This window comes from Macrobrachium nipponense, chromosome 42 (assembly GCF_015104395.2).
Source record: "Macrobrachium nipponense isolate FS-2020 chromosome 42, ASM1510439v2, whole genome shotgun sequence".
Taxonomy (NCBI): domain Eukaryota; kingdom Metazoa; phylum Arthropoda; class Malacostraca; order Decapoda; family Palaemonidae; genus Macrobrachium; species Macrobrachium nipponense.
This window is the reverse complement of record NC_061103.1, coordinates 50319787-50346314: the sequence shown is the minus strand read 5'-3', so window position 1 is coordinate 50346314 and position 26528 is coordinate 50319787. Positions and strand designations below refer to the sequence as shown.

The following is a 26528-nucleotide window of genomic DNA, read 5'->3' as shown; positions in this document are numbered from 1 at the left end:
TAGACAAGTTATGCATGCAGGGAGACAAAGGTATTTCTCTTTGCAGGGCATCAAAAACTTAATGTAAGACCAGCTGAGTGCATGAGTAGTGCCATACACAACACACCATTGCCTAACGTAACTTTCGCCAGAATAGGCTGAAATTACAGTAAACAAATGTGTCCAGATGATTGTATGGAATTATTTAAGCATCTATTATAAGTCAAGTAGGTAAGCATGTGGAATGCGACAAAGGCAGCAGTGAGCCCCAGGTGCTGAATGGATCACAACAGGACTGGATGATGGAGCATGTAATCTTAGCCAATAGCCTGCATCCAATATACTACATAAGCTATGTGCTGTGAATCCCCTTTTATGGGTGAGGCAGATGAGTGTGTTGGTATTGTATATTCAACAGTGAACCCTTATGCTCAAGCATGCCACACACTGCTCATTACAGGTGTTGTTGCTGTAGATACTACACAAGCCAAATAAGTGTGGTAAATCATGTAGTCAAAAGTGAGACAGTATTTAGCACACTGCCTGTTTCAGAAGAGACCATTGCATATGGAATCTGCCATGGGTAGATTAACTACCTGCTGCATGCCATTTATGACTATTGAGACAAGTGTGATAAATCATGTCACAATGAGACATGTTTGGGGAGCTGTTTGCTTCTTATTTCAGAGAAGACAGGTATGTGGAGTGCTGCAAACTGTACCTACCGAGGTGAATGTGTTTCACTTGCATACTAGACAGTAAAAATTTCATCAATGCTTCATGGAATGTGGCTCATTCAGTGCAAATCCAGGTGTAGACCAACATGTCAGGCATGTTCCGGAAGCAAAATCCTGATTTAAGACAAAATAACGGATGAATACTCAGATAAAAGAGAAGCACCTGTCGTGCACTTACCGAGTCTTGAAACTCGGAGAGAAAGAATGCCCTCTTTCCAAAGACGTGCCACATTTGCTGCATGACCCAAAAACCGTGTAGTAAAAGCCTACGTTTCAGCCAGGTTGTAGCCTAAATATAATGAGCTTGAGAGGGGATAATCATCTCAAAGAGCCCAAAAGTGATGAATACATGGTTTTGGTGCCTTTTAGTGCTGTTGATGTCAGTGTTCATTGCTGCACGCACAAGTAGAGGAGGATATTAGCGAAATTAAAGAAACATCAGCAGCCTAACCTGGAAGGAAGAATTATGTCATCTGTTAAATTCTCTTTAAAATTTGAGTAAACTCTCCTCTGTCCAGTTATGGACGATGAAAACAGAATTTTTTCTCGCTGCTACCACTTACAAGCTCACTGGCAGCCTTGATTGCAGGAATCTTGAGAAGAAAAACTGGTAAATCTAATTTCAGATGATTTATTAGAGCACCATAGTACTTTAAATACGTATATAAATTCGTTGGCCATATACAGTGGTACCTCGACATACGAAAGGCTCAACTTACAAAAAACTCGAGATACGAAAGCAAATTCGAAAAATTTTACAGCTCTACTTACGAAAAGTTTTCAAGATACGAAAGATTGTTGCTGTAAAGTCCCGAGATTCGCCCGGACCACCGAGAACAATTTTAAAAATCCCGCGCCGCCAGCTGAGTAAACTCGCCACCATCCTCCCGCTCTCCCATTGGTTCCTGATGCTAGTCACCCCATAAGATCCTGCTCTCCTATTGGTCAGCATCTACCCCTTGTGCTTTAAGTATTCTATTGGTAAAAGGATGCTGTAAATTGAAAAACTTATTCATGCAACACATTTAATAAAAAAAAACATTAGGTAAAGATAGAATAAAGAATAGAAATGAATGGTTATTATACTGTTTGGTAGTTTCAGTAGTTGAAGAGAGATAATGAAAATTTATGGCTTACTGTGTAAAAGTGATTGCTTGGCGATCGTTCGATACTCGTAAGTGCTGGATGTAAACAGAAGTTTGGAAGCTTTTTTTTGTTTGTTTATTATAGTTAATGGTTACTTAATAATTGTTTGAAATGAGTACATGCAAAACATTTAATAAAAAAATTGTGAATTAGATATCATAAAATATATAATAAATCAGACTGCCAACAAGTACGTATTTTTTAGAATTCTTCTTCTGTTTTAAGATTACGTTACGTATATTTTTCATTATAGCTGTCAGTAACTCGGTATCTCCATTAGGTAAAGATAGAATAAAGAATAGAAATGAATGGTTATTATACTGTTTGGTAGTTTCATTAGTTGAAGAGAGATACTAATGAAAATTTATGGCTTATGGCTTACTGTGTCCTAGGAAAAGTTATTGCTTGGCGTTCGTTCGGTACTCGTAAGACGGTAAGAGCTGAATGTAAACAATCGATTGGAAGTTTATTTATTTATTTATTTTTTTGTGTGTATTATAGTTAATGATTAATTAATAATTATTTGAAATGACTACATACTGATTATACATTTTATTGGCATATTCTAAGCTTTTAGCTTCTTAGGTTTAGATGTCAGAATCATAGACTAGGCTACGGTAGCAACCGCTAACATAGGCTAGGCTTATTGCTAAGGGACATATGCTTAAGTCCTAATATATGCAGTAAAAATGGGGTTGAACATTACATGCAGTTGAATATTACTCAAGTATGTACAGTATTTTGCCTTTTTGGAGTCATATTTCTTCCGTCGGATTGGCGACATAACCCTAGAACATGTTTTAGGCCTGGAAATATAATTTACTGGGGTGTTTTTGGAGGGCTTGGAACGGATTAGCCATTTTACATGTAAAATGTGGTCCAAGATACGAAAACCTCATGATACGAAGGGCGCCTCGGAACGGATTAATTTTGTATTTCAAGGTACTACTGTATGTAAATACAGTATAAGGAAAAAGTGTGACTTCAATATGATTATGTTTAATCCAGTCATTGTCTCCTTGGTCAGGAGATTGCTATAATTAGCAGTTTTTCAATTTGTTAGCCACTTGCTCAGTGTGAAGTCAGCTGACTTACTCACACATAGTGATTCCCCGCTCTGCCAACAAGGAGTCAGAGGAATTTGTTTCTGGTAATTAGAATTTAATTCTTGATATAATTTGGTTCAGATCCCACAATAAGCTGTAGGTCCCATTGCTAGGCAACCAATTGGTTCCTAGCCACTTAAAAAAAAATCTAATCCTTTGGGCCAGCCCTAGGAGAGCTGTTAATCAGCTCAGTGGTCTGGTAAAACCAAGATATACTTAACTTAGCTCACACATAGTGCGTATGGTACTTTTGTATACGCACTGCATTATCCCTACCTGTATTGTTGAATCATTGCTGTATTAATAGCTCACAAGTTCCTCCTCAAAACTTTCATGGAAATAATTATACATAACAAATGAGGGAAGAAAGAATAATAAAGATTTTCACATGGCTGCTACACCGGTTCTTGGGTATCATGTGAGCTATACTACCAGTCCTTGTTAGTACTTAATGTGAAGTTGTCAGAGTCCCCTCAGCCTCATCATCTAGGTGGAAGTGCTGACTTGCTTCCTATTCATGTCTTGCAATCCGGTGATTTGGAGCCTCTCTATCTCTTCCTTGACTGTGTTACACATCTTGGCGATTGGTTGGGTCTCATCACAAAGCTGAATGCAGATTTGATATCCTACATTAATACACAGGTCATGTGTCAACAGTTTTCTCTACATTTCCAGCATTTTACACAATTGAGTTTTAGTTTAAAAAAATAAGCAATTCATAGAGATCTTTTTGTGAATTAACAATTTAGAAAATTATTTTTATTTTTGGTTAACTGTTACAGTGGTCCCCCAATATTTGCAGGGGATGTGTACCAGATCATCCTCCTCCTCCCCCCGCGAGTAGTTGGAACCCTTATAAAAACGCTTAAAACATTTTATGATGATATTGATAAAAAAAAAAAAAAACGAAATTTGTGGATATTTCCCATAGGAAAATGCTGCGAATATATGAATTTCCCACAAATAATGTGAGGAAATGTTCCAGGGAGAAATTCACGAATGCACAAGTCCGTGAATCTGGAGAACGCAAATACAAGGGGTCCACTGTATTATTATCAAGTAATTGAACCAAACCACTGAACTACTGATTTAGCTCTTACACGGTGGCTCTGAGGATTTGTCTATTAATGATGAAGTCTACATTTTATTTATTAAATTACAGCTCCCTAAAAATCCTATAAATATGTTCATTGAAAATGATGGCGAATCTGATAAGATTTCTCAAACTTGACTGGTTTCCAAAATTTGACATTTGTTGTCAAGTTATATTTTGGACATTCACACAAAATTTTTTTTAACTGTTAAGTGTTAATTGACAGTCTGTAGTTTAGTGATTGGATCATATCAGTTCTTCATCAAAGGCAAAAAATCATAAATCATAAGGTTTTATAGCAAGGAATGGAAGTAAATCGCTACTATAGAACATTCCACTGGAAACAGCACATAAAAATTTTTTATTATCTAGCCAGGGCTCCCAGCTTGAACAAAGGTTAAAAGATGCAGACGCTAAATAGTAAATACAATATACTATTTCTTGAATGAATGTAGGTATCAGTCACCATTGCATGGTAGAGTTTATAAAGGTAGTACAGGCAGTCCCCGGTTATCAGCGGGCTCGGTTCTTGGTGGTCCGGTTTTATGGTGCTTGTGTAGCACCATAAAATCAGCAATTTATGGTGCCATAACGAGACAAGTTCCAATTATTGGCGTCGTAAGGCACCTTATGGCGCCATGAAGATGCTTATGATGTCCATAACCGGTTATCAGCGTCATAAGCACCATAAATCACCGAGTTTCGGTTAATGGCGGTTTATGCTTATCGGCACAATCCTGGGTGAACAGAACCCCCACCAATAACTGGGGACTGCCTTTAGTTTGTTTACTATGACAGCAGATAATCACTAATCTGTGGATTCCCTTTGTGAACTTTGATGATTTCAAAAACCTTTGAAATAATTGCTGTCTTTCAGGCTCAGAAATTGCGACCAAATGATTCAAGAATGCTTGTAGCCCTTGGTGAGAGCTATGAAAGATTAGAGAAATGGGATGAAGCCAAGAAATGTTTCCGCAAAGCACATAGTGTGGGTGACATTGAAGGTATCGCTCTGCTAAGGTTAGCCAAGTAAGTTATGAAGTCTTCTTTTTTTTAGGTATAAAATGTACTACATTAATAATGGGAAACCAAAAGGGAAGTGTGTCAAAACTTTTGTCAGATATCCTAGTTCAGTAGTTTATTTGTAAATCCTGTGCTTTCCTTTTAAGTTATTATTCACTACCATATGAGAAACCGTAATTTTCAAATTGTGTTTCTCCTGATCTCCTTGCTTTATTTTTTATTATTAGTTTTTGCTGGTTTGGGTTCCATGTATATAGATATACTATTTTTTCCTGTGTAATTATATGCAAGTGTTTTCCAATTTTATTACATGCAATTTTTCTTAGAAAAGAAACTCATACAATTTTTTTTAGATGAGTACAGTATTCCCTCTACAGTGGTATTACTCTTAATTGCTACATCACTTAACCAATTTGTGCTCACCTTTGTTACTGACCGGACATGAATGTTGTTGCTAGACTAGTCTTCATTTTTTTTATCTTGAAGTTGCCCTTCCAAATTCATTGAATTAGGGTCTCCTTTGAAAAAACTGTTAGCCCAACAAACCTCAACTTTATAATACAAATATGTAATGTAAAATTTCAATTTTTTACCATTTTATAGAGACAAAGATTCTGTGGTATGATAGCATATTTTTTATACTAAATGCTGTATTAGAAAAGTTATCAAAATTATACAGTGCAATCCCAACTGAAAAATTTCTTTCATTTTTAAAATGCCATTTATATGCCTGTGTAAGGATAGTCTATATTTGCTTCCATCCTACACTTTTATATGACTTAGCAATGTTTATAGTGATAAAAAAATCTAATATACAGTTCTTGCCATGAAGTTGAGTAACTATTATATGTCAAACAGAGAAACTCACACTTACGCCGAAGCCCTAAAAATCAAAACCTCTCCCGTATGCCGGCGCCGGTTTGGAGTGAACGCGGAAGCGGAATAAATCATTTTTTCAAAAAATCACAGCGCGCTTAGCTTTGAGGATTAAGAGTTCATTTGGCTCATTTTTTTGTCATTGCCTGAAGTTTAGTATGCAACCATCAGAAATGAAAAATAATATCATTATCATATGTAAATAATGTAATATATGGTAGCAAAAAAAAAAAAAAAAAAAAAAAATCATACATAATTGTATTCAAATCACGCTGAGCAAAAAACGGTCAAAGCTAACGAGTTACTTTTTTTTCGTTGTATTGTACACTAAATTGCAATCATTTTGATATATAATACATTGTAAAACAATAAAAGCAACACCAGAAAATATCACAAAATGATGTACGAATTCGTAACACGCGGACGTAAAAAAATGTTATTTTATACATGCAACTTACCCGGCAGATATATACTTAGCTATAGACTCCGTCGTCCATAGCTAAGTAGTATATACTATCTGCCAGGTAAGTATGTTTAAAACTTCATTGTATCTTAACAATATCATTTTTCAAAAATTCACCGTAAATCTAAATATTGTTCTAGAGACTTCTAATTTGTTTCAAAATGAAGAAAAATGATTGACTATTACGATACTGTAAGAGTTTTAGATTAGAATTGCAGATTTCGACCATTTCGGACAAGTTAAAGTTGACCAAATGTCGAAATTTTTATATATATATTTTTTTTATATACACATATTTCGGAGATGGGAAAAGCTACAACCTTCAATTATTTTTTATTGTATTCTTCATGAATTTGCGCTCATTTTGATATATGAAACTCTATAAAACGGCTAATATGAAAAGGAGCAAATATTAGGATAATGCGATGTACACATTTCGGAGACTTGCGGCCGCGAATCGGCGCACGGAGGGAAGTTAAATACAGTGGTACCTCGAGATACGAAATTAATCCGTTCCGAGACGGCCTTCGTATCATGATTTTTTCGTATCTTGGAACACATTTTACATGTAAAATGGCTAATCCGTTCCAAGCCCTCCAAAAACACCCTAGTAAATTACATTTCCAGGCCTAAAACACATGTTCTAGGGTTACGACTGAAGAAATATGACTCCAAAAAGGCAAAATACTGTACATACTTGAGTAATATTCAACTGCATGCAATGTTCAACCCCATTTTTACTGCATATATTAGGACTTTAGCATATGTCCCTTAGCAATAAGCCTAGCCTATGTTAGCGGTTGCTACTGTAGCCTAGTCTATGATTCTGACATCTAAACCTAAGAGCTAAAAGCTTAGAATATGCCAATAAAATGTATAAATAATCAGTATGTAGTCATTTCAAATAATTATTAATTAATCATTAACTATAATACACAAACAAACAAAAAACAAACCTTCCAATCGATTGTTTACATTCAGCTCCCGTCTTACGAGAATCGAACGAGCACCAAGCAATCATTTTTCCTAGCACACAGTAAGCCATAAATTGTCATTAGTATCTCTCTTCAACTAATGAAACCACCAAACAGTATAATAACCATTCATTTCTATTCTTTATTCTATCTTTACCTAATGGAGATACCGAGTTACTGACAGTTATAATGAAACATATGTATATGTAACGTAATAATAAAAAAGAAAATAATTCTAAAAATTACGTATTTGTTGACAGTCTGATTTATTTTATATTTTATGATATCTAATTCACAATTTTTTTTATTAAATGTATTGCATGTACTCATTTCAAATAATTATTAAGTAACCATTAACTATAAGAAACAAACAAAAAAAAACTTCCAAACGTCTGTTTACATCCAGCACTTACGAGTATCGAACGATCGCCAAGCAATCACTTTACACAGTAAGCCATAGATTTTCATTATCTCTCTTCAACTACTGAAACTACCAAACAGTATACTAACCATTCATTTCTATTCTTTATTCTATCTTTACCTGTTTTTTTTTATTAAATGTATTGCATGAATAAGTTTTTCAATTTACAGCAACCTTTTACCAATAGAATACTTAAAGCAGAAGGGGTAGATGCTGACCAATAGGAGAGCAGGACCTTATGGGGTGACTAGCATTAGGAACTAATGGGAGAGCGGGAGGATGGTGGCGAGTTTACTCAGTTGGCGGCGCGGGAGTTTTAAAATTGTTCTCGGTGGTCTGGGCGAATCTCGGGAATTTACAGCAACAACCTTTCGTATCTTGAAAACTTTTCGTATGTAGAGCAGTAAAATTTTTCGCATTGGCTTTCGTATCTCGAGTTTTTCGTAAGTAGAGCCTTTCGTATCTCGAGGTACTACTGTATATTTTTCAAAAATTCACCATAAATCACAATATTGTTCTAGAGACTTCAAATTTGTTTCAAAATGAAGATAAATGACTGAATATTACTAGGCCGTTTAAGTTTTAGCTTACAATTGCGTTTTTCAACTATGTCGGTAGAGTCAAATTTGACTGAACGTGGTTTTTTTTCTATTTATTGTGATTTATGTGCAAATTTTTTGAAAAGAGAAAGCTACAACCTTCAATCATTTTTAGTTGTATTCTACATGAAATTGCGCACATTTTCATATATAAAACTTTATGTAACAGATAATTTTAAATGGTGCAAACATTTCGACAATCGCACAAAAAACATTCTGATTTTTTCGGAAGAGTTACCGCGCGGACGTAAGGAAAATGTTTTGTTTTTTTTCATAAATTCACCATAAATCAAAATATTTTGCTAGAGACTTCCAAGTTGTTGCAAAATGAAGGTAAATGATTGAATATTACTAGAATATAAGAGTTTTAGCTTAAAATTGCGTTTTTCGACCATTTCGGTAGAGTCAAAGTTGACCGAAAGTTGAAATTTTTGCACTTAATGTTATTTATATGAAAATATTTCAAAACTGATAAAAGCTACAACCATGGGTTGTTTTTAGTTGTATTGTGCATGAAATTGCGCACATTCCCATATATAAAACTTTATGTAACGGCAAATTTAAAATGGTGCAAACATTAGGACAATCGCACGAAAAAATGTATCGGAAGAGTTACCACGCGAACGTAAGGAAAAAGTTTTTTCATAAATTCACCATAAATCGAAATATTGTGCTAGAGACTTCCAATTTGTTGCAAAATGAAGGCAAATGATTGAATATTTCTATAATATAAGAGTTTTAGCTTACAATTGCGTTTCTCGACCATTTCGGTAGAGTCAAAGTTGACCGAAGGTTGAAATTTTTGCACTTATCGTTATTTATGTGAAAATATTTCAAAACTGATAAAAGCTACAATCATGAGTATTTTTTAGTTGTATTTTACATGAAATTGCGCACATTTTCATATATAATACTCCATGTAACGGCTATATAATACTCCATGTAACGGCTAATTTAAAATGGTGCAAAAATTATGTCAAAGTGACGAAATAATTTTTGAGATGTGTCACTGATACTTTTTAGTGCGATAAGAAAGAAATCGCGCTTGCGCGCCTGCGTAGCGATTGTAAACAAAACAACGCCTTGATCCGTGAACTCCCAGCATCCCCCAAGGCGCGTGATTCAAAAGTTTTCCCCTGGTAGGCCTATAAGTATTTTTCCGCGAATTTTTAAAAAAGCTTTTTTGAGTCGACGTATGATACGTCCATTCGGCATACGGGAGACATTTTGACTCAACATTTAATACGTGTTTTTACATTTTTGCTTGTTGATTTCCTAAAAAATTTTATATGGCTTCATGTTCTAGCTAAAATGGTGCAATTTTTCAATAACATAACTGGGCCAATGCTACAAAAATATTCCATCACAATCTTGAGTCAACTCAAGTCATTCTCAATATCATTCATCATAACTTTGTTTTTTTGACACTGCTGCTTCTGTGCTTTTATTTATTTTTGGCTTCTGTTGTATCGTCTACCTCAAGAAAGTCGCATCTGTCAGATTGCCCTCTGTTAACTGGTATGATGTTGATTAGTTCTAGAATTCCCTTAGAACCACAGCTTGAAACTCCTCCCTACCCATTCCCTTTGTCATGTCCACAGTTTTGTTCAAACCCTTATGATTGGCTGTGCAGTAAATTCATTAAACACATTGATATGTTCTGGCAAGATATTCTTCCAGCATTTCTCAGGGTTGATAACTTTTATGACTTTTGATAACTTGTACAGAATCTGCAATTTTGAAATCTTTCCACATCCAATGTTATTTGTATTGGTCATCTTCCATAGCCTTGATGATTCTTACCATCAAATATTTTCCAAGGAGCCTTAATTCTACTTATTACCCTGATCTAGAAGCTGGATTAGAAACATTGTGATGGGGCCAAGCGGACAGATTTGCTGCTGTCAGTGTTGAGCTCATGGTGACTAGGAAATTAGTTCAACATCCATTACATGTTAACTCTTGGGTAGTGATAGCTCAGGAGGTTGCCATAACTATAAAATATCATCTGAACAGGGTTTCTGTCAAAATGGATTACAGGCAAATGATTAGTTTTGGAAATACAAAATCTCTTGTTTTCTTGTGATCATCTCCCCTCCCCCAGTCAGTGCATATAACCACTATTCACTGAGGCTCAGAAGAACACATGTTGATGTGGGGAATTTGGCTTCTTTGTAGTGGAGGGTTACTCACAGTGATGAATAACATGTCAAATGTAGAATTATTTTTTTTATTTTATGTTGTCATTTAGAAACTAACTCATACTTTACAGGTTGTACAGTCGTTTAGGTGAAGGTGAACGTGCCAGTGTATTATATGAACGATACCTGCAAGAAACAGAAGATGCTGGTCTGAGTGAAGACAGAGGCCAGGCGTACCAGTTTCTTGCAAATCATTTCTTACAAAAAAACATTCTTGATTTGGCATATTGTTATGCACAGAAATGCACCTTATTTATGGAGGTGAGTTTTTCATTCTCATTTTTCTGCTAAATATTTAGTGTTATGGCTTTGTTACGTCTGCATGTTAGCAAATATACATAAAAGATTCAGCCTCACAAGTTAACATAGTTTTCACATAAAATAAAATGTTTGAGGGTTTTAGACTAAAGACAAGTAATTACAAATGTTTAGGCAGTTCAGCAGCACCTAAAAAAATAATTAATCTTTTTAAATTATGTCATTTCAGACTAGGGAGAGTGGTAAAACAATGCTGAGAGAAATTGCTAATAGACGGCAGCACACTGAGCAGAATACTGTAAGTTTGACGTTTTTTCAGTGTTGTTCATGAAACAAGATTTATGCCTGTATGTGAAATCATTTATTTGTATTGTTTGGGTCTACAGTATGCTTTGATCACTCTAGATTATTTGTTTATACAAGATTATAATTTAAGTAGCCAATTTGCTTTGTATCAGCATTATGATTATGTATTAGTACTACAAAAAGAATTGCCTGCTTGCATCTGGGTAAGAAAGACTTTATAATTGTTTTTTTCTCTGCAGCAGGATGATTGTGGCAGCATCTTGGTGAGCAGAGTGAGATCAAGAGTAACTTTAGGTAATGAACGTTCTTCTTCTTCAAGATTACCCTCCCTGAACCTCACATACACACCATAACAGGATTTCAAACTAGAAACTTTTAAATTCTACTATTTCTTATTTCATTTCCAGCCAAATTATATTCTTGTGATAAAAAATGGTTATTTCATTCATCCTGCTTTTTTTTTCCCCCTAAACTCTTTGATAACATGTAAAAATTAATATTGTGTTTTTGAAGAATGCTCAAATATTGCAGCACAAATTTTGTAAATGAGCAGGTTTTAATAATTGTTGTTGAACAATGTTCAGATACTTTGGAGGACAATTTTCAGGTACAGAAATGAAAAATATTATGACTGGTCCTATTACTGCATCTAAGCTTGGATAAATTTAAAGTTATCTTTATTTAAAAATTTCACAATATTGCATGATTCTCTGATTTAGTCAACTAAAGTTACTGAGGAGTGAAGGATTTAAGGCAGATGAAAGGTTTTTCTACATTAATAAACATGTAAATGATAGCAATGTCCTATGTGCTAACGGATTTAATATGCAACACACTTACCACTTGTGAGAAAACTTAATACTAATGAATAGTCAGATGGAAATGGATATCCAGTGGTTCCTCCGTTTATCGAACGTTCCTTTTTTCAAATAAAATATTCAAGAAAATTTTGTACTGTTTGTCAAACAAATACTACTCATACTTCATATTGACCGATTATCTTGTTTATAGTTGTATTTGACGGCCTACTGCGTCCTAAAAGAACTGTATTAACATATTTTTTCATTTACAATATGTTTAATGAAAACCATATTTGACTAAATAAATAAAAGAATAAAAGCATTTCAATATAAAATTTAGCGTAAAAGATGTACAAAATTGTACACGCAGCTGATTTGAGACCGAGTGAGGGAGCGTTGATATGCTGAGGAGAGAAGAGAGTTAAAATATATGTATTTAAAAGCAATAACAATTCACATAAAGGGAATTTCACAATAAAATTAACATAATGATAAAATATAAAAACAATCAAATACAATAGGGACACAATAAAAAAACTTCCTTTATAATTCTAAGGAATAATGATTGAGTGATTTTAAGTTATCATGTGTCATGATATTGTTGAGAAGAGAAGACTGTAAATTCTTTACTAAATGTACGTAAAAGCAGTATCAATTAACAGAAAAAAATAAAATGGTATTTCACGATGAATCTAACGATGCTAAAAAATGAAAACAATCCAATGCAATATAGTAAAAAGAAAAAAAAAAAAACAAGGATGATAGAGAGGAGAGGAAAGGGAAGATGGGTGTCTGCTTCCTACTGACTTACCAAGTACAGAAAATTGACTTTGTTACCAACCTTTGCCTACTGCGACCATTCCAGTTTCCTCAAAGACTTCCCGTCCCTCCTCCCTCTACCTCCCAGCCGGCTGTGAGCCATTTTCACCCAACAGCGTAAATTGTACACAGGAAAAAATTTTGTCAAGAATTTTACTTCATATAATGTACCATTTTATTACATAACACTGTTAATTTAACTTCTAAACACATTAATAATAGAAAAAATGTGAAAAGAGTGACTTTTCCGAGTTCCGCTTGAATGGGAGTTATCCTGATTCCTTTTATTTCTTATTGGGATATTTGTTTCATATTTTGAACAAATCGTATTTTGAAGAGCCTTCTGGAACAGATTAAGTTCGAAGTCTGAGTTACTACTGTATAGAGTTTAGGCCAAAGCCCAGTGCTGGGACCTATGAGGTCATTTAATGGTGAAACAAATTGACGTGAAAAGGTGTAACAGGAGAAGAACCTCCCAGTTTCATTATGAATCAATTGTTAGCAGAGGGTGGAATGCAAGATGAAAGAAAATATGAACAGAAGTACAGTAAGAGCAATGAAAGGGGTTACAGCTAGTGGGCAAGGTCTACTGCAAAGAACCCTGAGTAATGCCTACAGTGCACCACATAGAATGGGAATTGGAATATATAGATTACTTCACTCAGTGCTGAAAATAATGTTGGAGCAATTGTTAGGAGAGGGTGGAAAGTAAGATGGAAAAAGAATACGAAAGGAGGTAATAGTAAAAGGAATGAAAGAAGTTGCAGCTAGGGACTGAAGGGATGATATAAAGAACCTTAAGTAATTCCCTTACAAGGAATATAGTCAGGTTCATGAATTAGTCTTATGCCAATTCTCTGGGGTGTACACAACTGACATACATGCCAATGAAAGTGGAAACAATCAGTACATTAGTTGTAATGATTCAGTATAAATAAAAGGTTAAAAGGAAATTACCTTTAATATAACAATACATACCCATTCCATAGTTCTCTCAACAGTTTCATAGATGACAAGGAATTACAAAAAATCTGCACAGAAGCAGCTTTAAGATAATCATTATTCTTACAATAGTTGAAACCATTTGTTCCTTATCATTATAGGGGTTTTTGCTAATATAATATGATTAGTACACATCTGCCACTGACCACAATCTCACCTATTCTTCATCCAACTACGTATCTATATTTACATGAAAATAAGAAAACTTCAACTCATCAGATGTGAATAGCAGTCTGGGCTAATTCATCCAATGTGCTCCTCTTGAAGAAGGTACATAATTACTTCCCAAATCCACCTCTGCATGCAGGGCTCTTTTCTACTTCTTTTGATCCTTCATCCCACTGAGCTGGTGTTTTTGCCTGTAAACAGTTAAAATGACCATCAGCAGGTAAAGTATGCAAAACATAGATCTTTTACTTTGATAATGAAATGCCTTTCTTTTTCACAATGATATTGAAAATTCTTTTCTTAACCTTCAAGCATCATCAAGGAAGCCTTTTATTATAAGTTCCTATTTACTGAATTACACTACTACTGACTTTCACCAAGTAATGTTTGTAGCGGCTAATTCCCAAGGTCCTTGTACCAGGGTAATGTGAACAGTGTGCCACTTGGATTTACTAAGTATCTTTAGTCCTTTTGTTTTATGAGTTCCATTTTTCTTTCACATTTGTCCCCAATCTCTTTAACCCTCCCTGTCATCCAAACCAAGTGAGGAAAAAGATTTGTGCTACATTATACTATCAGTGCTGAACCTGATCTGATACATAGTATGTTCGGCTTTCACTACCAAACCTGATCTCTTGTTGGACTTAATGTTCTCATAACAAAGTTTATATCCGTCTGGTACTGCTATGGCAGCTATTTTCTGAAAACACCCTTGATGTGCCTCCCCTGAAAATACCCATGTTAAGAAATTATGAACTGTGTTCTGGTGAATGCATTACAAATAAAACTCCCAAAGATGACAAGTCAGCAACTGTGATGATGCCTATAGTCAAGCCCCCGTATTCGCGTGGGATAGGGACCACAACGACCTGCAAATAGCTGAAATCCACAAATACATGAGACCCCTTAAAAATGCTTATAACTGCCTATTTTAGTAGTTCAAACACCAAATTTACCTTCAAATATCCTGAAACACTTTAATATTTCAAAGTTATCTTATAGCATTACCCTTAATAATACTATATGGTTTACAGTTACGAGTGAATACTCATACAACTGTTACTCTCACCAAGGGGAAAATTAATCAGGTTATCCTTATCTTCAAGCAGGCACATTTCCTTTCATATAGTATTCAAGCCTTACCATTTTCTTTTATTGTATACAGTAGATAAAGGTAATATGTATTGGTGAATTCTCAAATAGTACAGGAACAGTTAAATACTGTGCCTAAATATTTAAATATGCATTGAAAAGAATGAAAAATCTGCGAATAGGTGAATCTATAGTTTTGGATATGTCTTGAAATCAAGTTATGATTCAATACTCTACCAGTCTATTTGTAACAAGAAAACTGATATTGAATTCCCATTTTCAAATCGTATAAAAGGCTGTTCTTAGGAGTTTTACAAAAGTTACTACTAAGTGAATACCCAACAAAAGAGATGTCTAAAAGACTTCAAGACCAATGAGTAGTTGATATACAACAACCATTAATATAAATCTAGTACCTTTTAAGACATTAAAGAAATTACTTGATTGAAAATCAAAGTAATTAACAATTTATTGTATTACAATAACTTTCATTGGGCAATAACCATAAAGTACTAAAAATAAATAAAACCCAACTAATAGTCCAAATGAACATTCAAGATTTATAATGAAAGCTCAAGTTCAAACATGAAAGTACGTATTTTGACAAAAAAAAAATTATATATATTTCATATATGTCAGTAAATTTCTCAGACAAAAGTACATTGCTAATTTCTACTACTTACAACTATAGAAAGAGCATGAACTTTAGAGCTCAATTCTTCACTAAGCACTTCATTCACCAGTCTATGTCGCTGAAAGTAAAAAGTGCATTTACCTTGAATAATAAGATTTTAAAAAACCAGGAAATTCTGGCCTATTTCTTTGAACATTCTAAACTTATGTTTCACAGAATACAAACCAATGTCTTGATAGAAGCTAATTATATGAGTACAGTATTCAAAAAATAAGAATGACCAAAAACTGCCATAGATATAATTTATTATTCCCCGTATATGAGGATCCAGGATCCAAAAGCTAGGTTCATCAACCTACACTAAACATGGTTTTCTTTGCTCTCTGTCAGGTTTATTTCTGTGTCCAATTTAAGCAGAAGGAAGAGCTTCAATATATAATAAGCTAATAATTCATATGAAGTAAGTCCATCTTTTTGAACTTCTACAGAATTTAAAAAAATTTGCTGCCTCGCTGAGGCTCAATACTAGAAAAAACAGGCTTTAACGGAAAAACCTATTTCTGGGCTCAGCTCGTGTCGGCCTATGAAATATCCTTAAGATCATTATTTCTAGGTAAAATTAATCTAAAATTACCAGAGAAAAACAAAATTAAGAAAATGTCAGTAAAACTGACTCGCTCACTCTATAAAAGAAGTGTCGGTATGTGAATATAGGCGAGTGGGATCACTACCACGAGTCATTCACCATTTAGACCTTCCAACATAAAATCCCCACCAGAGAGAGCTGATACTAAAGGGTGATGCGGCCGCTACTACTACCGACGCCACGGACAGCAGCGCCCCTAGCGGTCATCCTTAATCATTAGCTTCACAGCGCTAGAGTGCTTTTTTCCTCTCGTGTTGTTTTCTTGGATTTATCTCGTCATTTACGATGGAACGTGCTGCTATTGCATCGGCTAAGTTAAGTGCCTCATAAGTAGTATTTTCCAGTTTTTTAGTCTTCCAGGGACCAGTATTTTCCTTCTTATAGGTCATATACGGTCTCCCGGTTGACTCGTGGCGGCTGTGTGCCGCCTCGTGTTAAGATTTCCCGGTCTCCCATACTGGGACATCTTATACTTATGGGCTGATTATATTTACGTTCATCGTTTATTACATCGTTTTTATAGCTAGGACACAGCCCTTTACCATTTTCTCTTAGTTTGGTATTTAGGGCTATACCATGTTCTGGCCCAGCATCCCAGCTCTTGCTCTTCATCGGCTACCGCTGGCTCCGAGTAGTCAACTGTTCTTCGGAACAGCTTGCCTCCTCCTGGGCTTCTTTCTCTTTTACTAAAAGTGTCTCTTCCTCCTTTACGATGTATTATCAGTGTTATTTAGGGTGTTAGGCTAGCCTAGGTGCTTGTGCCATGTGTTGGTACAGTCTGGTTCACGTGGCCCCTCTATGGTTGTGTTGCTATCGCGGCTTAGGCCACCTGCGATCACGTGTCCCTTAGCACCTTACCCTTCCCCTTCCCTCCCTACCAGGTATAGGGAGGGGTCTGGTGGATCTCCTTGGTTGCCATGACAACCACAGTAGCCTACCTCCCTCTCCCTCTGAGGAGGCCTGGAGCTCCATCCCAGCTGGGGTTTAGGGCGACCACTTGTCTCGGGTACCGGGTTACCGAGCGGGTAGCTGTAGTGACGGGGGGGGGGGGGAGGCCACCCCCCTCTCTCTCTCTCTCCCGCCGTGTTACGCCGGGACCCCCCACCTATTGCCTCAGTCCCACCCTTCCCCTACCGTAACGAACGGAGCCTCCGCTGAAGCCGGGGCCCCTTTGGTTATAGGTCCGTCTGGCTCCGCCAGTGGGCAGGGTGGACATTACTAGTGGTCTGTTGCTTGCCTACTATATCCTGTTTTCCGCTACCGGAGGAGAGCTCGCTCCTTACCCGGGCACTCTTCTAGTAGACGGAAAAATTTATACTGCGTTATATACAGATATACCCTAATATTACGGTGAATTTTAGTTTTAATTTAATTTTATTTATGTACTATCTCCGTCGTTCTCCGTCGTGGTTTCATGGCTCCTCACCACTCCTGGTTGGAATCTTTTTCCTGTCTCCGGCGTAGCCTAAGACCAACTCCAACCGCCTAGTTACCACACGTATTACGGCGGGGCTCTGGTTTAATCTAACTTTCATGCTCCGGCATGCAGCAGAGCATTTGTTAGGCTGTAAGTGTGCACCTGATACTCATGTATCTCTCCACTTACAGGCTACCAACTGTCAGGTCCCAGGTTGCAACGCAACGCTCTACGACCCCTGCGCCCATGAGGAGTGTAGGACCCACGCCCCGTGTGCCACCACCCACAACGGACTGATCGTTTGGCACCCGGAGGCTTGCACCATCTGCTACGACCTCGTTAGTCAGCTGTTGGGTGGGGTAAGTCTACTCTTAGACTTTCTTGGTCTTATCACTACTAACACTTAGTTTTAAGCTTCGTTCAACCCTATCTCCGCCGTTAGAAGCTTCATATCGCCTTCTCTTTCAGGCTGCCGCCGTGAAGGAAGTCGCCCTGGCCACCCTGAAGGCTTGGGTGGGCAGCTTCGGGAAGAACGCCGCCAAGGGCCAGCCGTATATTCTTGACAAGAAGCTGGCCGTTCAGATCTTCCCCGGTGGCAAGTCGACCGGCTACGTGGACCCCATCTCGGCAGCCCCTCTCATAGCTTCGATTCAGCAGGAGGTGCAGCAGGTGTTCGGGTCCGTCTCCACGCAGGAGCCGGTCCCAGATGTGGCCAACCTGGACCTGAATATTGAGCCTATGGCGGTAGGGGCAGAGGATTTGTTGGTTGAGGTAGGTGTGTCGGGCGCCCAAGGTCTTTCCTTGGGTGCTCCTGGATCTTCTTCTCCTGTCCCTTCTTCTGCTTCATTTCAAGGCTTTACGGGATCTGAGATCCCTGCCCGCTCTCCCGCTCTTTCTGTACCCCCGAAGGTGAAGGGACAGAGAGAACAGAAGACTCTGCATAAGACGACTTCTAAGAAGTCGTCGTCTTCTTCAGCTAGGAAGTCTACGACTTCCTACGCTGACGCGGTGAAGGCAAAGCCGAGCTCTTCCTACTCTAAGAGCTCTAGAAGCAAGGCTTCTAAGGAGAAGGCTCGCGCTCCGGCCGAGCCAACGCCTTCTCCGGCCGAGCCAACGCCTTCTCCGGCATCTACCGGATCTACTCCGGTCACTCCTGTTGGGGTGGCGGGACCGAGCTCCTTTGATCCCACCACCTTTTCAGCAGTTGTGATGCAACAAGTGGGAGAGATGGTTGGCTCTCTGGGCTCTAAGTTTGAACAGATGTTTGCACAGCTGTCAAACACCATCAACCAGTCTGGCCAATCCATTCAAGATCTCTCTAACAGAGTTAGAGAGCACGAGGACCGCTTTGCTGGTCTTAACCAGGCTCCTCAGCCAAGCTCCCCTGTAGCAGGTACTGGTGTTTTACAGTTACCTCCCTACGAATCCCTACCAGCCTTCTCCATGGATAACCCATGGAGAGTGGCCGCTTATGCCCCCTTCAAGGACGGCATGATTTCTATCCCGGAGTGTGGAACTCGAAGGATTGAGGACTTCGAGTTCTATCCTCCCGGACTGACTCAGCCTTTCATTGGGTATGCTAGGCTGACCGTTGCTGCTCTCACTGGAGAGGATAAGATCTCCCGAGAGACTGTGCTGTATAGTAGGGATCACGCACAGCGGGAATGGGTTCACTGCCTGGAGGATTGGGAGTGTACTAACACCAAACTCCAAGCATTCAAGAGTCCATTCACTATTTTCGCGACGGAGGAGGAGGCTTCTCTTCCGTTCGCTACCAAAATAGTAGAAGCAACTCTTCAGGCAGTCCTCAAAGACGAGCCCATGCCACAGCTGAGGGAAGCGGAGTCTACTTCTCCGCTCTTCCCAGCCTTTGGAGAATTGTGGGAGAACTTACTTGCCACGTTCTCAATAGGTAAGCTTAAGCCAGACTGCGCAATGGATCAGTTTGGCGAGAAGCTTCCAAGACTGCCTGATACCCTTATTCAGGCAGAGTTTGATGCTCGAACAAGATTTGGGAGGTCCCTTAACTCCCTGATCATTACAGAAATGGCTGCCCTGTCTTACGCCACAGAACCTTTATTCAAGATTCTGGCTAAATCACAGCTTCAGACAGTCCAAGCTGATGCTTTTGACTTCTTCCTAGCTAGAAGGAACTGCCGAAAGCATGTCTTGCAGGAGGCCACTATCAGGCATGAGCCTAATAGACTCCTAGCTTCCAGCATGTGGGGTGCGGACCTCTTCCCAGAGGCCTCTGTGAATGAGGTGCACCACGAGGCTGCTAGGCTCAACCAGAGCCTTAGAGCTAGATGGGGCATCTCTTCCAAGAGGAAACAAGAGACCGCCCCTGCTGCTGGTAAGAAACTAAAGAAGACAGGTAGAAGGTTCCAACCTTACCAGAAGCAACAGCAGCAACAGCAATTTGTTCAGGCCGTCCCAGTTACACAACAGGGACAGCCGTCTACTTCAAAGCAGACGCAACCCATCCTCCTGTTGTCTCCTCAGAGTCAACCTTCCACCTCCTACGCAGTCTCGCCGGCCTTCAATTCAATGTACGAAAGCCAGGCCTACCCAGGCTTTAATAGGTTCTCTAGGGGTAGCAGGGCGAGGGGCACTTTCGCCAACGTGGCACAAGGAAGAGCTGCAAGAGGTAAACACTTCAGAGGAGGGCGCGGAGGTCAACCCGCCCAACAACAGTGAGGCTCCCCAGGTAGGAGGGAGGCTGTTCCTCTTCCGTCACAGGTGGGGGTTCAGCAAATGGGCACAGAGCATCGTGTCCAAAGGATTGGGTTGGAGTTGGATCAAAGATCCTCCTCCAATCAAATCATTCTATCAGGAACCATCAAAGGAATTGACAGATTATGCGGAGGAACTCCTTCAGAAAGGAGCTATTGCGAGAGTCAAGCATCTAAAATTTCAAGGTCGCTTATTCAGCGTGCCAAAAGAAAGGCTCAACAAAAAGAAGGGTAATCTTAGACTTGTCAAAGCTAAACTCTTTCATTCGTTGCGACAAGTTCAAAATGCTCACCATCTCGCAGGTACGGACCTTACTTCCCCATGGGGCCGTCACAACCTCTATCGATCTTACAGACGCATACTATCATATCCCTATAGCCAGACACTTCCGTCCATTCCTAGGCTTCAAACTAGGAAATCAGACGTTCTCATTCAAAGTGATGCCCTTCGGTCTGAATGTAGCCCCCAGGGTATTCACGAAAATAGCAGAAGTGGTAGTTCAGCAGTTGAGAACTCAAGGGATAATGGTAGCAGCATACTTCGACAATTGGTTGATCTGGGCACCAACGGTCGAGGAATGTCTCAAAGCCACAAAGAAGGTAGTTCAATTTCTGGAACATCTGGGGTTCCAGATAAACAAAACGAAATCCAGACTCACTCCGGAGTCTCGTTTTCAGTGGCTAGGAATCCAATGGGATTTGTCTTCCCACAATCTGTCAATTCTGGTGGTCAAAAGAAAAGAAATAGCCAAGTCTGTGAAACAATTTCTCAGATGCAAACAAACATCAAGGAGAAACCAGGAAAGAATCCTAGGTTCTCTTCAGTTTGCCTCAGTGACAGACATCCTCCTGAAAGCAAGGCTGAAAGATATAAATAGAGTTTGGCGATCGAGAGCAAACGCCAAATCTCGAGACAAGTTGTCAGTAATTCCACAGATCCTTCGCAATCAGCTCCGTCCATGGACAAAAGTGAAGAACCTTGCCAAATTAGTACCCCTTCAATATCCCCTTCCAGTGTTAACCATTCACACGGATGCCTCCCTGTCCGGATGGGGGGGATATTCTCAATTCAAGCAAGTTCAGGGGACTTGGTCAGTTCAGTTCCGCCAGCTTCACATAAACGTCCTGGAAGCAATGTCAGTATTTCTTACCCTGAAGAGACTCCTTCCCCCGAAGAAGTCTCATCTAAGACTAGTTTTGGACAGTGCAGTGGTAGTACATTGCATCAACAGAGGAGGGTCCAAATCCAAACACGTGAATCATGTCATGATAGCCATCTTTGCGCTAGCAGACAAACACAGATGGCATCTGTCCGCCACTCACCTGGCGGGGTAAGAAATGTGATAGCAAAGACGCTTTGTCCCGGTCAGTCCCTCTGGAATCAGAATGGTCCCTGGACGGCGGGTCATTCCAGTGGATATGCCGGAGAAGTCCCAGGTCTCCAAGTGGATCTCTTCGCCTCACAAGCGAACCACAAGCTCCCTTTTGGCTATGTGGCCCCCACCAACCTGGACCCTCTGGCTTATGCCACGGACGCCCTGTCGTTAGATTGGAATCAGTGGAGGAAAATTTATGTTTTTCCTCCAGTGAATCTTCTTTTGAAAGTCTTGAGCAAGCTGAGGGCTTTCAAGGGACTAGTAGCTCTGATTGCTCCAGATGGCCAAAAAGCAACTGGTATCCTCTGCTTCTGGAATTTGGTCTCCGACCTCAACGGATTCCCAATCCCAAGCTGTCGCAATCAGTACAAATGAGGACTGTGTTCGCTTCCTCAGGAATTCTTCAGACCCTAACTTTATGGACTTCATGAAGTTTGCGGCTAACAAAGATGCTAACACCCCCCCCCATTGATCCACAAAACATCCTCTTCCTAGAATCAGATAAAAGAGAGTCAACTATTAGACAATATGACTCAGCTGTTAAAAAATTAGCATACTCCTGAAAGAATCAAACACTACCAACCATGACAGTTTAACTTAGCTATATCCTTTTTCAGGTCCTTGTTTGAAAAAGGTTTAGCAGCTAGCACTATTACTACTCATAAATCGGCTTTGAAGAAAATCTTTCAGTTGGGTTTCCAGATAGACCTAACAGAATCTTACTTTACGTCTATTCCCAAAGCCTGTGCTAGACTTAGACCTTCTCAAAGGCCTACTGCAGTTTCATGGTTCTTAAATGATGTCCTCAAACTAGCCTCAGATACTGACAACTCGTCTTGCACATTCATAATGCTTCTTAGAAAGACGTTATTTTTATTAAGCCTAGCTTCAGGAGCCAGAATTTCAGAACTGTCGGCTCTATCCAGAGATGCGGGTCATGTGGAATTCCTCCCCTCAGGGGAAGTTCTACTTTCCCCGGATCATAGCTTTTTAGCTAAAAATGAGGATCCCCTTGCAAGGTGGGCTCCTTGGAAAGTCATCCCACTTCTGCAAGATCCTTCTCTCTGCCCAGTATCAACTTTAAGAGCCTTTCTATCTCGTACATCCTCAAGATCCTCAGGTTCTCTCTTTATGAGAGAAAAAGGTGGCACTTTATCAGTAAAAGGAATCAGACAACAGATCCTTTACTTCATTAAACAAGCCAATCCTGATTCATTTCCAAAAGCACATGACATCAGAGGAGTAGCCACCTCAATTAATTACTTTCAACATATGAACTTTGAGGATCTTAAAAAGTATACTGGATGGAAATCACCGACAGTCTTTAAACGTCATTACCTAAAGTCCTTGGAATCTTTAAAATTTTCTGCAGTAGCAGCGGGAAACATTGTTTCTCCTGATACTGCATAGTACAGTAAGTCCTCGGGTTACGCCGGTCTCGACTTACGATGTTTCGTGGTTACGAACGCGCCCCCATAAAAATATAAAAAATAATATTTTGCGTCGTTCCGTCTTACGCGGTTTAGCGTCGTAAGCGACGTAAACAAACGCGAACTAGTTCCGGGCGCACGGCGGAAGAATACGCTTTGTGGGGGAGAGGACGGCGTCGCTTCGCTACGCTCATTCCTCGCCCATACGCCATTTTGGTTGTTTACACTGCCTCTCTCTCCCTCGTGTTGTATCGTTTTTGTAACTTTTTGCTCTTTGTTATGGCTCCCAAGCGCAAGGCGGACTCTTCTGATGGTAGTGCATCGAAGAAAAGAAAGGCCATCACCATGGAAATTAAAGTGGACATTATAAAGCGATCTGAGAAGGGAGAAACGCCAACAAACATTGGCCGCTCGCTTGGCCTTAGCCGTTCGACCGTTGCTACCATTATCAAAGATAAAGAGCGCATCGTTGAACATGTGAAAGGATCTGCTCCTATGAAAGCGACAGTGATAACTAAGCAGCGTAGTGGTCTAATAATTGAAATGGAAAGGTTATTGGTGCTTTGGTTGGAAGACCAAAATCAACGGCGTATCCCAGTCAGCCTTATGGTGATTCAGGAGAAGGCGAAAAGATTGTTTGAAGCGTTGAAAAAAGAAAAGGGGGAGGGAAGTGAAAGTGAAGAGTTTGTGGCTAGTAGGGGTTGGTTTATGCGATTTAAGGCTCGGGCCAATTACCATAACCTTAAATTGCAAGGTGAAGCTGCTAGTGGGGATGAGAAAGCAGCGAGTGAATTTCCTAAAGCGTTGTCTGAGATAATTAAGGAGGGGGGTTATTCTGCTCAGCAAGTGTTTAACGTAGACGAGACAGGTTTGTTTTGGAAACGTATGCCTAACCGCACTTACATCGCCAAGGAGGAGAAGTCAGCACCCGGTCATAAAGCCAGCAAGGAGAGGCTAACTTTACTTCTTGGGGGTAATGCTGCTGGCGACTTCAAACTGAAGCCCTTGTTGGTGTATCAGGCTGAAAATCCAAGGGCACTCAAGGGCATTTGGAAGGGTCAACTACCAGTAACTTTGTAAGTCCAACAAGAAGGGCATGGGGTGAACACTTGCCAGTGTTTGGAGGACTGGTTCGTAAACCAATTTTGTTTCCAAGTGTGGAGCGGTATTGCGCCTCCAAAGGGTATCCCCTTTAAGGTGTTGCTAGTGCTGGACAATGCCCCTGGGACACCCTGCCCAGCTGGGAGACTTCAACCCTAATGTCAAGGTGGTTTACCTTCCACCTAATATCACGGCCCTTTTACAGCCTATGGACCAAGGAGTGATTGCTTCGTTCAAGGCCTACTACCTACGAAGGACAATTGCTATGGCTTTACAGGCAACTGAAACCAAGAAGGACTTGACTCTGAAGGACTTTTGGAAATCCTACAACATCCTTGATGCTGTAAAGAACATTGCTAATTCCTGGGAGGAGGTTAAGCAAACAAACATGAATGGTGTCTGGAAGAAAATTTGTCCTCAATTTGTGAATGATTTCCATGGGTTTGAGGACACAGTTCAGCTAGTTGTCAAGAACGTTGTTGCCCTGAGTAAGGAAATCAATTTGGAGATGGAGGTTGATGATGTTACAGAGCTGCTGGAGTCTCATGGCGAGGAGTTATCTGCTGAGGACCTGATACAACTGGAGAAGCAGATGATAGAGGAAGAAGAAGAAGCACCCACCCCAGAGCCTAAGGCTTTCACAAGGCAGGACTTGACAAGAGTTTTGCAGAGTTGCAGCAAGCGTTGTCAACTTTTGAGGCTCAGGATCCCAACTTGGACAGGTTCACTAGGGTTTCCAGAGGCGTCATGGATTTGATGCAGTGTTACAAGGAGATCTTGGATGAAAAGAGGTCGCTCTCTGTTCAGACTAACCTGGAGCAGTATTTTAAGAAGGTAGAGAGGACTGCAGGAGATCCTGTACCCTCTACCTCAGCTGCCTCTGCTAATCCAGACTCGCCTGCCCCACAATCTCCAGCACCTTCTGAATGTTCTGCTAACCCAGACTCACCTGCCCCAGTATCTCCAGCACCTTCTGTAGGTTCTGCCTCACCTAAAGACTCACCTGCCCCAACATCTCCAGTAGTATGTTCTGCCTCACCTCAAGAATCACCTGCCTCAGCATCTCCAGTAGTATGTTCTGCCTCACCTCAAGAATCATCTGCCTCAGCATCTCCAGCATCTTCTGGAGGTTCTTTTTCTCTTCACTAACCTCCCCCAGTCTCTCCAGCACCGCAGCTTCCTCTCCAGTGTGCAAGCCAATCAAATTAATAAAGGTAAGGAATTGTTCTCTCGTTGTTATTGATAGGTATTTACATTAAATCATGTGGTATTTTTCAATGTTCCGACTTACGCTGAAAATCGTGTTACGACGCATCTTAAGAACGGATCAACGTCGTAACTCGAGGACCCCCTGTAGTTGTAGTATAGATCCAGGTCTCCTTTCTACCTACCTCGTCCAACATGCCTCACCCTACTGCCATGCTACTCGGAATACTCTAGCCTTAGCCGCTAGAATCATATTGGTGGATTGTCCCTTATTTTTTTGCTAGGGACATCCACGTTATGTACATATAATGTACTTCAGTGTTTCTACCCTTATTTTTATGCTAGGGTAAAACACAATGTGTTTGTATATTTTGTAAATATCTTAATTAAGTGAATCATTCTTTATTGTTTTGCCATTACATTATTATGTGTTACTATGTCTAATATAAGTTAATTTTAAGTACTTTATATTGATTGCTTTCTTTATCATACCATTGTTTAGGATAAGTTAGCTTTAAGTACTTTGTTTGTATACTGTAATGTCCCTGATTCACTTATATTATATATCTCTTTTTTACTATTGGGTTTCATTTGTCCTTATTCCCATCTTGTCTGTTTCTCTGGTACTATTTCATAGGCCGACACGAGCTGAGCCCAGAAAAGGGATTTTGGCGTAGGAAAAATCTATTTCTGGGTGATTGGCTCGTGTCGCCCTATGAAACCCACCCTGTTTTCTTTTACACACCCTGCAGGACAAGATGTTCATAGATTAAGGATGACCGCTAGGGGCGCTGCTGTCCGTGGCGTCGGTAGTAGTAGTAGTAGCGGCCGCATCACCCTTTAGTATCAGCTCTCTCTGGTGGGGATTTTATGTTGGAAGGTCTAAATGGTGAATGACTCGTGGTAGTGATCCCACTCGCCTA

At 39.6% G+C, this 26528-nt stretch overlaps 2 protein-coding genes across 4 annotated transcripts in view; one reads left to right on the top strand and one right to left on the bottom strand.

Moving 5' to 3' along the window:
• LOC135213203 (cell division cycle protein 23 homolog) overlaps window positions 1-11630 on the top strand; it is a 98555-nt gene extending 86925 nt beyond the window's left edge. For 2 of the 3 annotated variants that reach the window (XM_064247176.1, XM_064247178.1), the window contains exons 7-10: window positions 4939-5090; window positions 10690-10879; window positions 11106-11174; window positions 11422-11630. In XM_064247176.1, the coding sequence (XP_064103246.1) occupies window positions 4939-5090; window positions 10690-10879; window positions 11106-11174; window positions 11422-11535 (525 nt within the window). In that variant the 3' untranslated portion in view covers window positions 11536-11630. The remainder of the gene's footprint in view (window positions 1-4938; window positions 5091-10689; window positions 10880-11105; window positions 11175-11421) is intronic. The other variant, XM_064247177.1, reaches the window with a different exon arrangement.
• Window positions 11631-13748: 2118 nt separating this feature from the next.
• LOC135213202 (bolA-like protein DDB_G0274169) overlaps window positions 13749-26528 on the bottom strand; it is a 36311-nt gene continuing 23531 nt past the window's right edge. The window contains exons 2-3 of the mRNA XM_064247175.1: window positions 15747-15815; window positions 13749-14162 (exon numbers count right to left, since the gene is read on the bottom strand). Coding sequence (XP_064103245.1) covers window positions 14082-14162; window positions 15747-15815 — 150 coding nt within the window. The 3' untranslated portion in view covers window positions 13749-14081. The remainder of the gene's footprint in view (window positions 14163-15746; window positions 15816-26528) is intronic.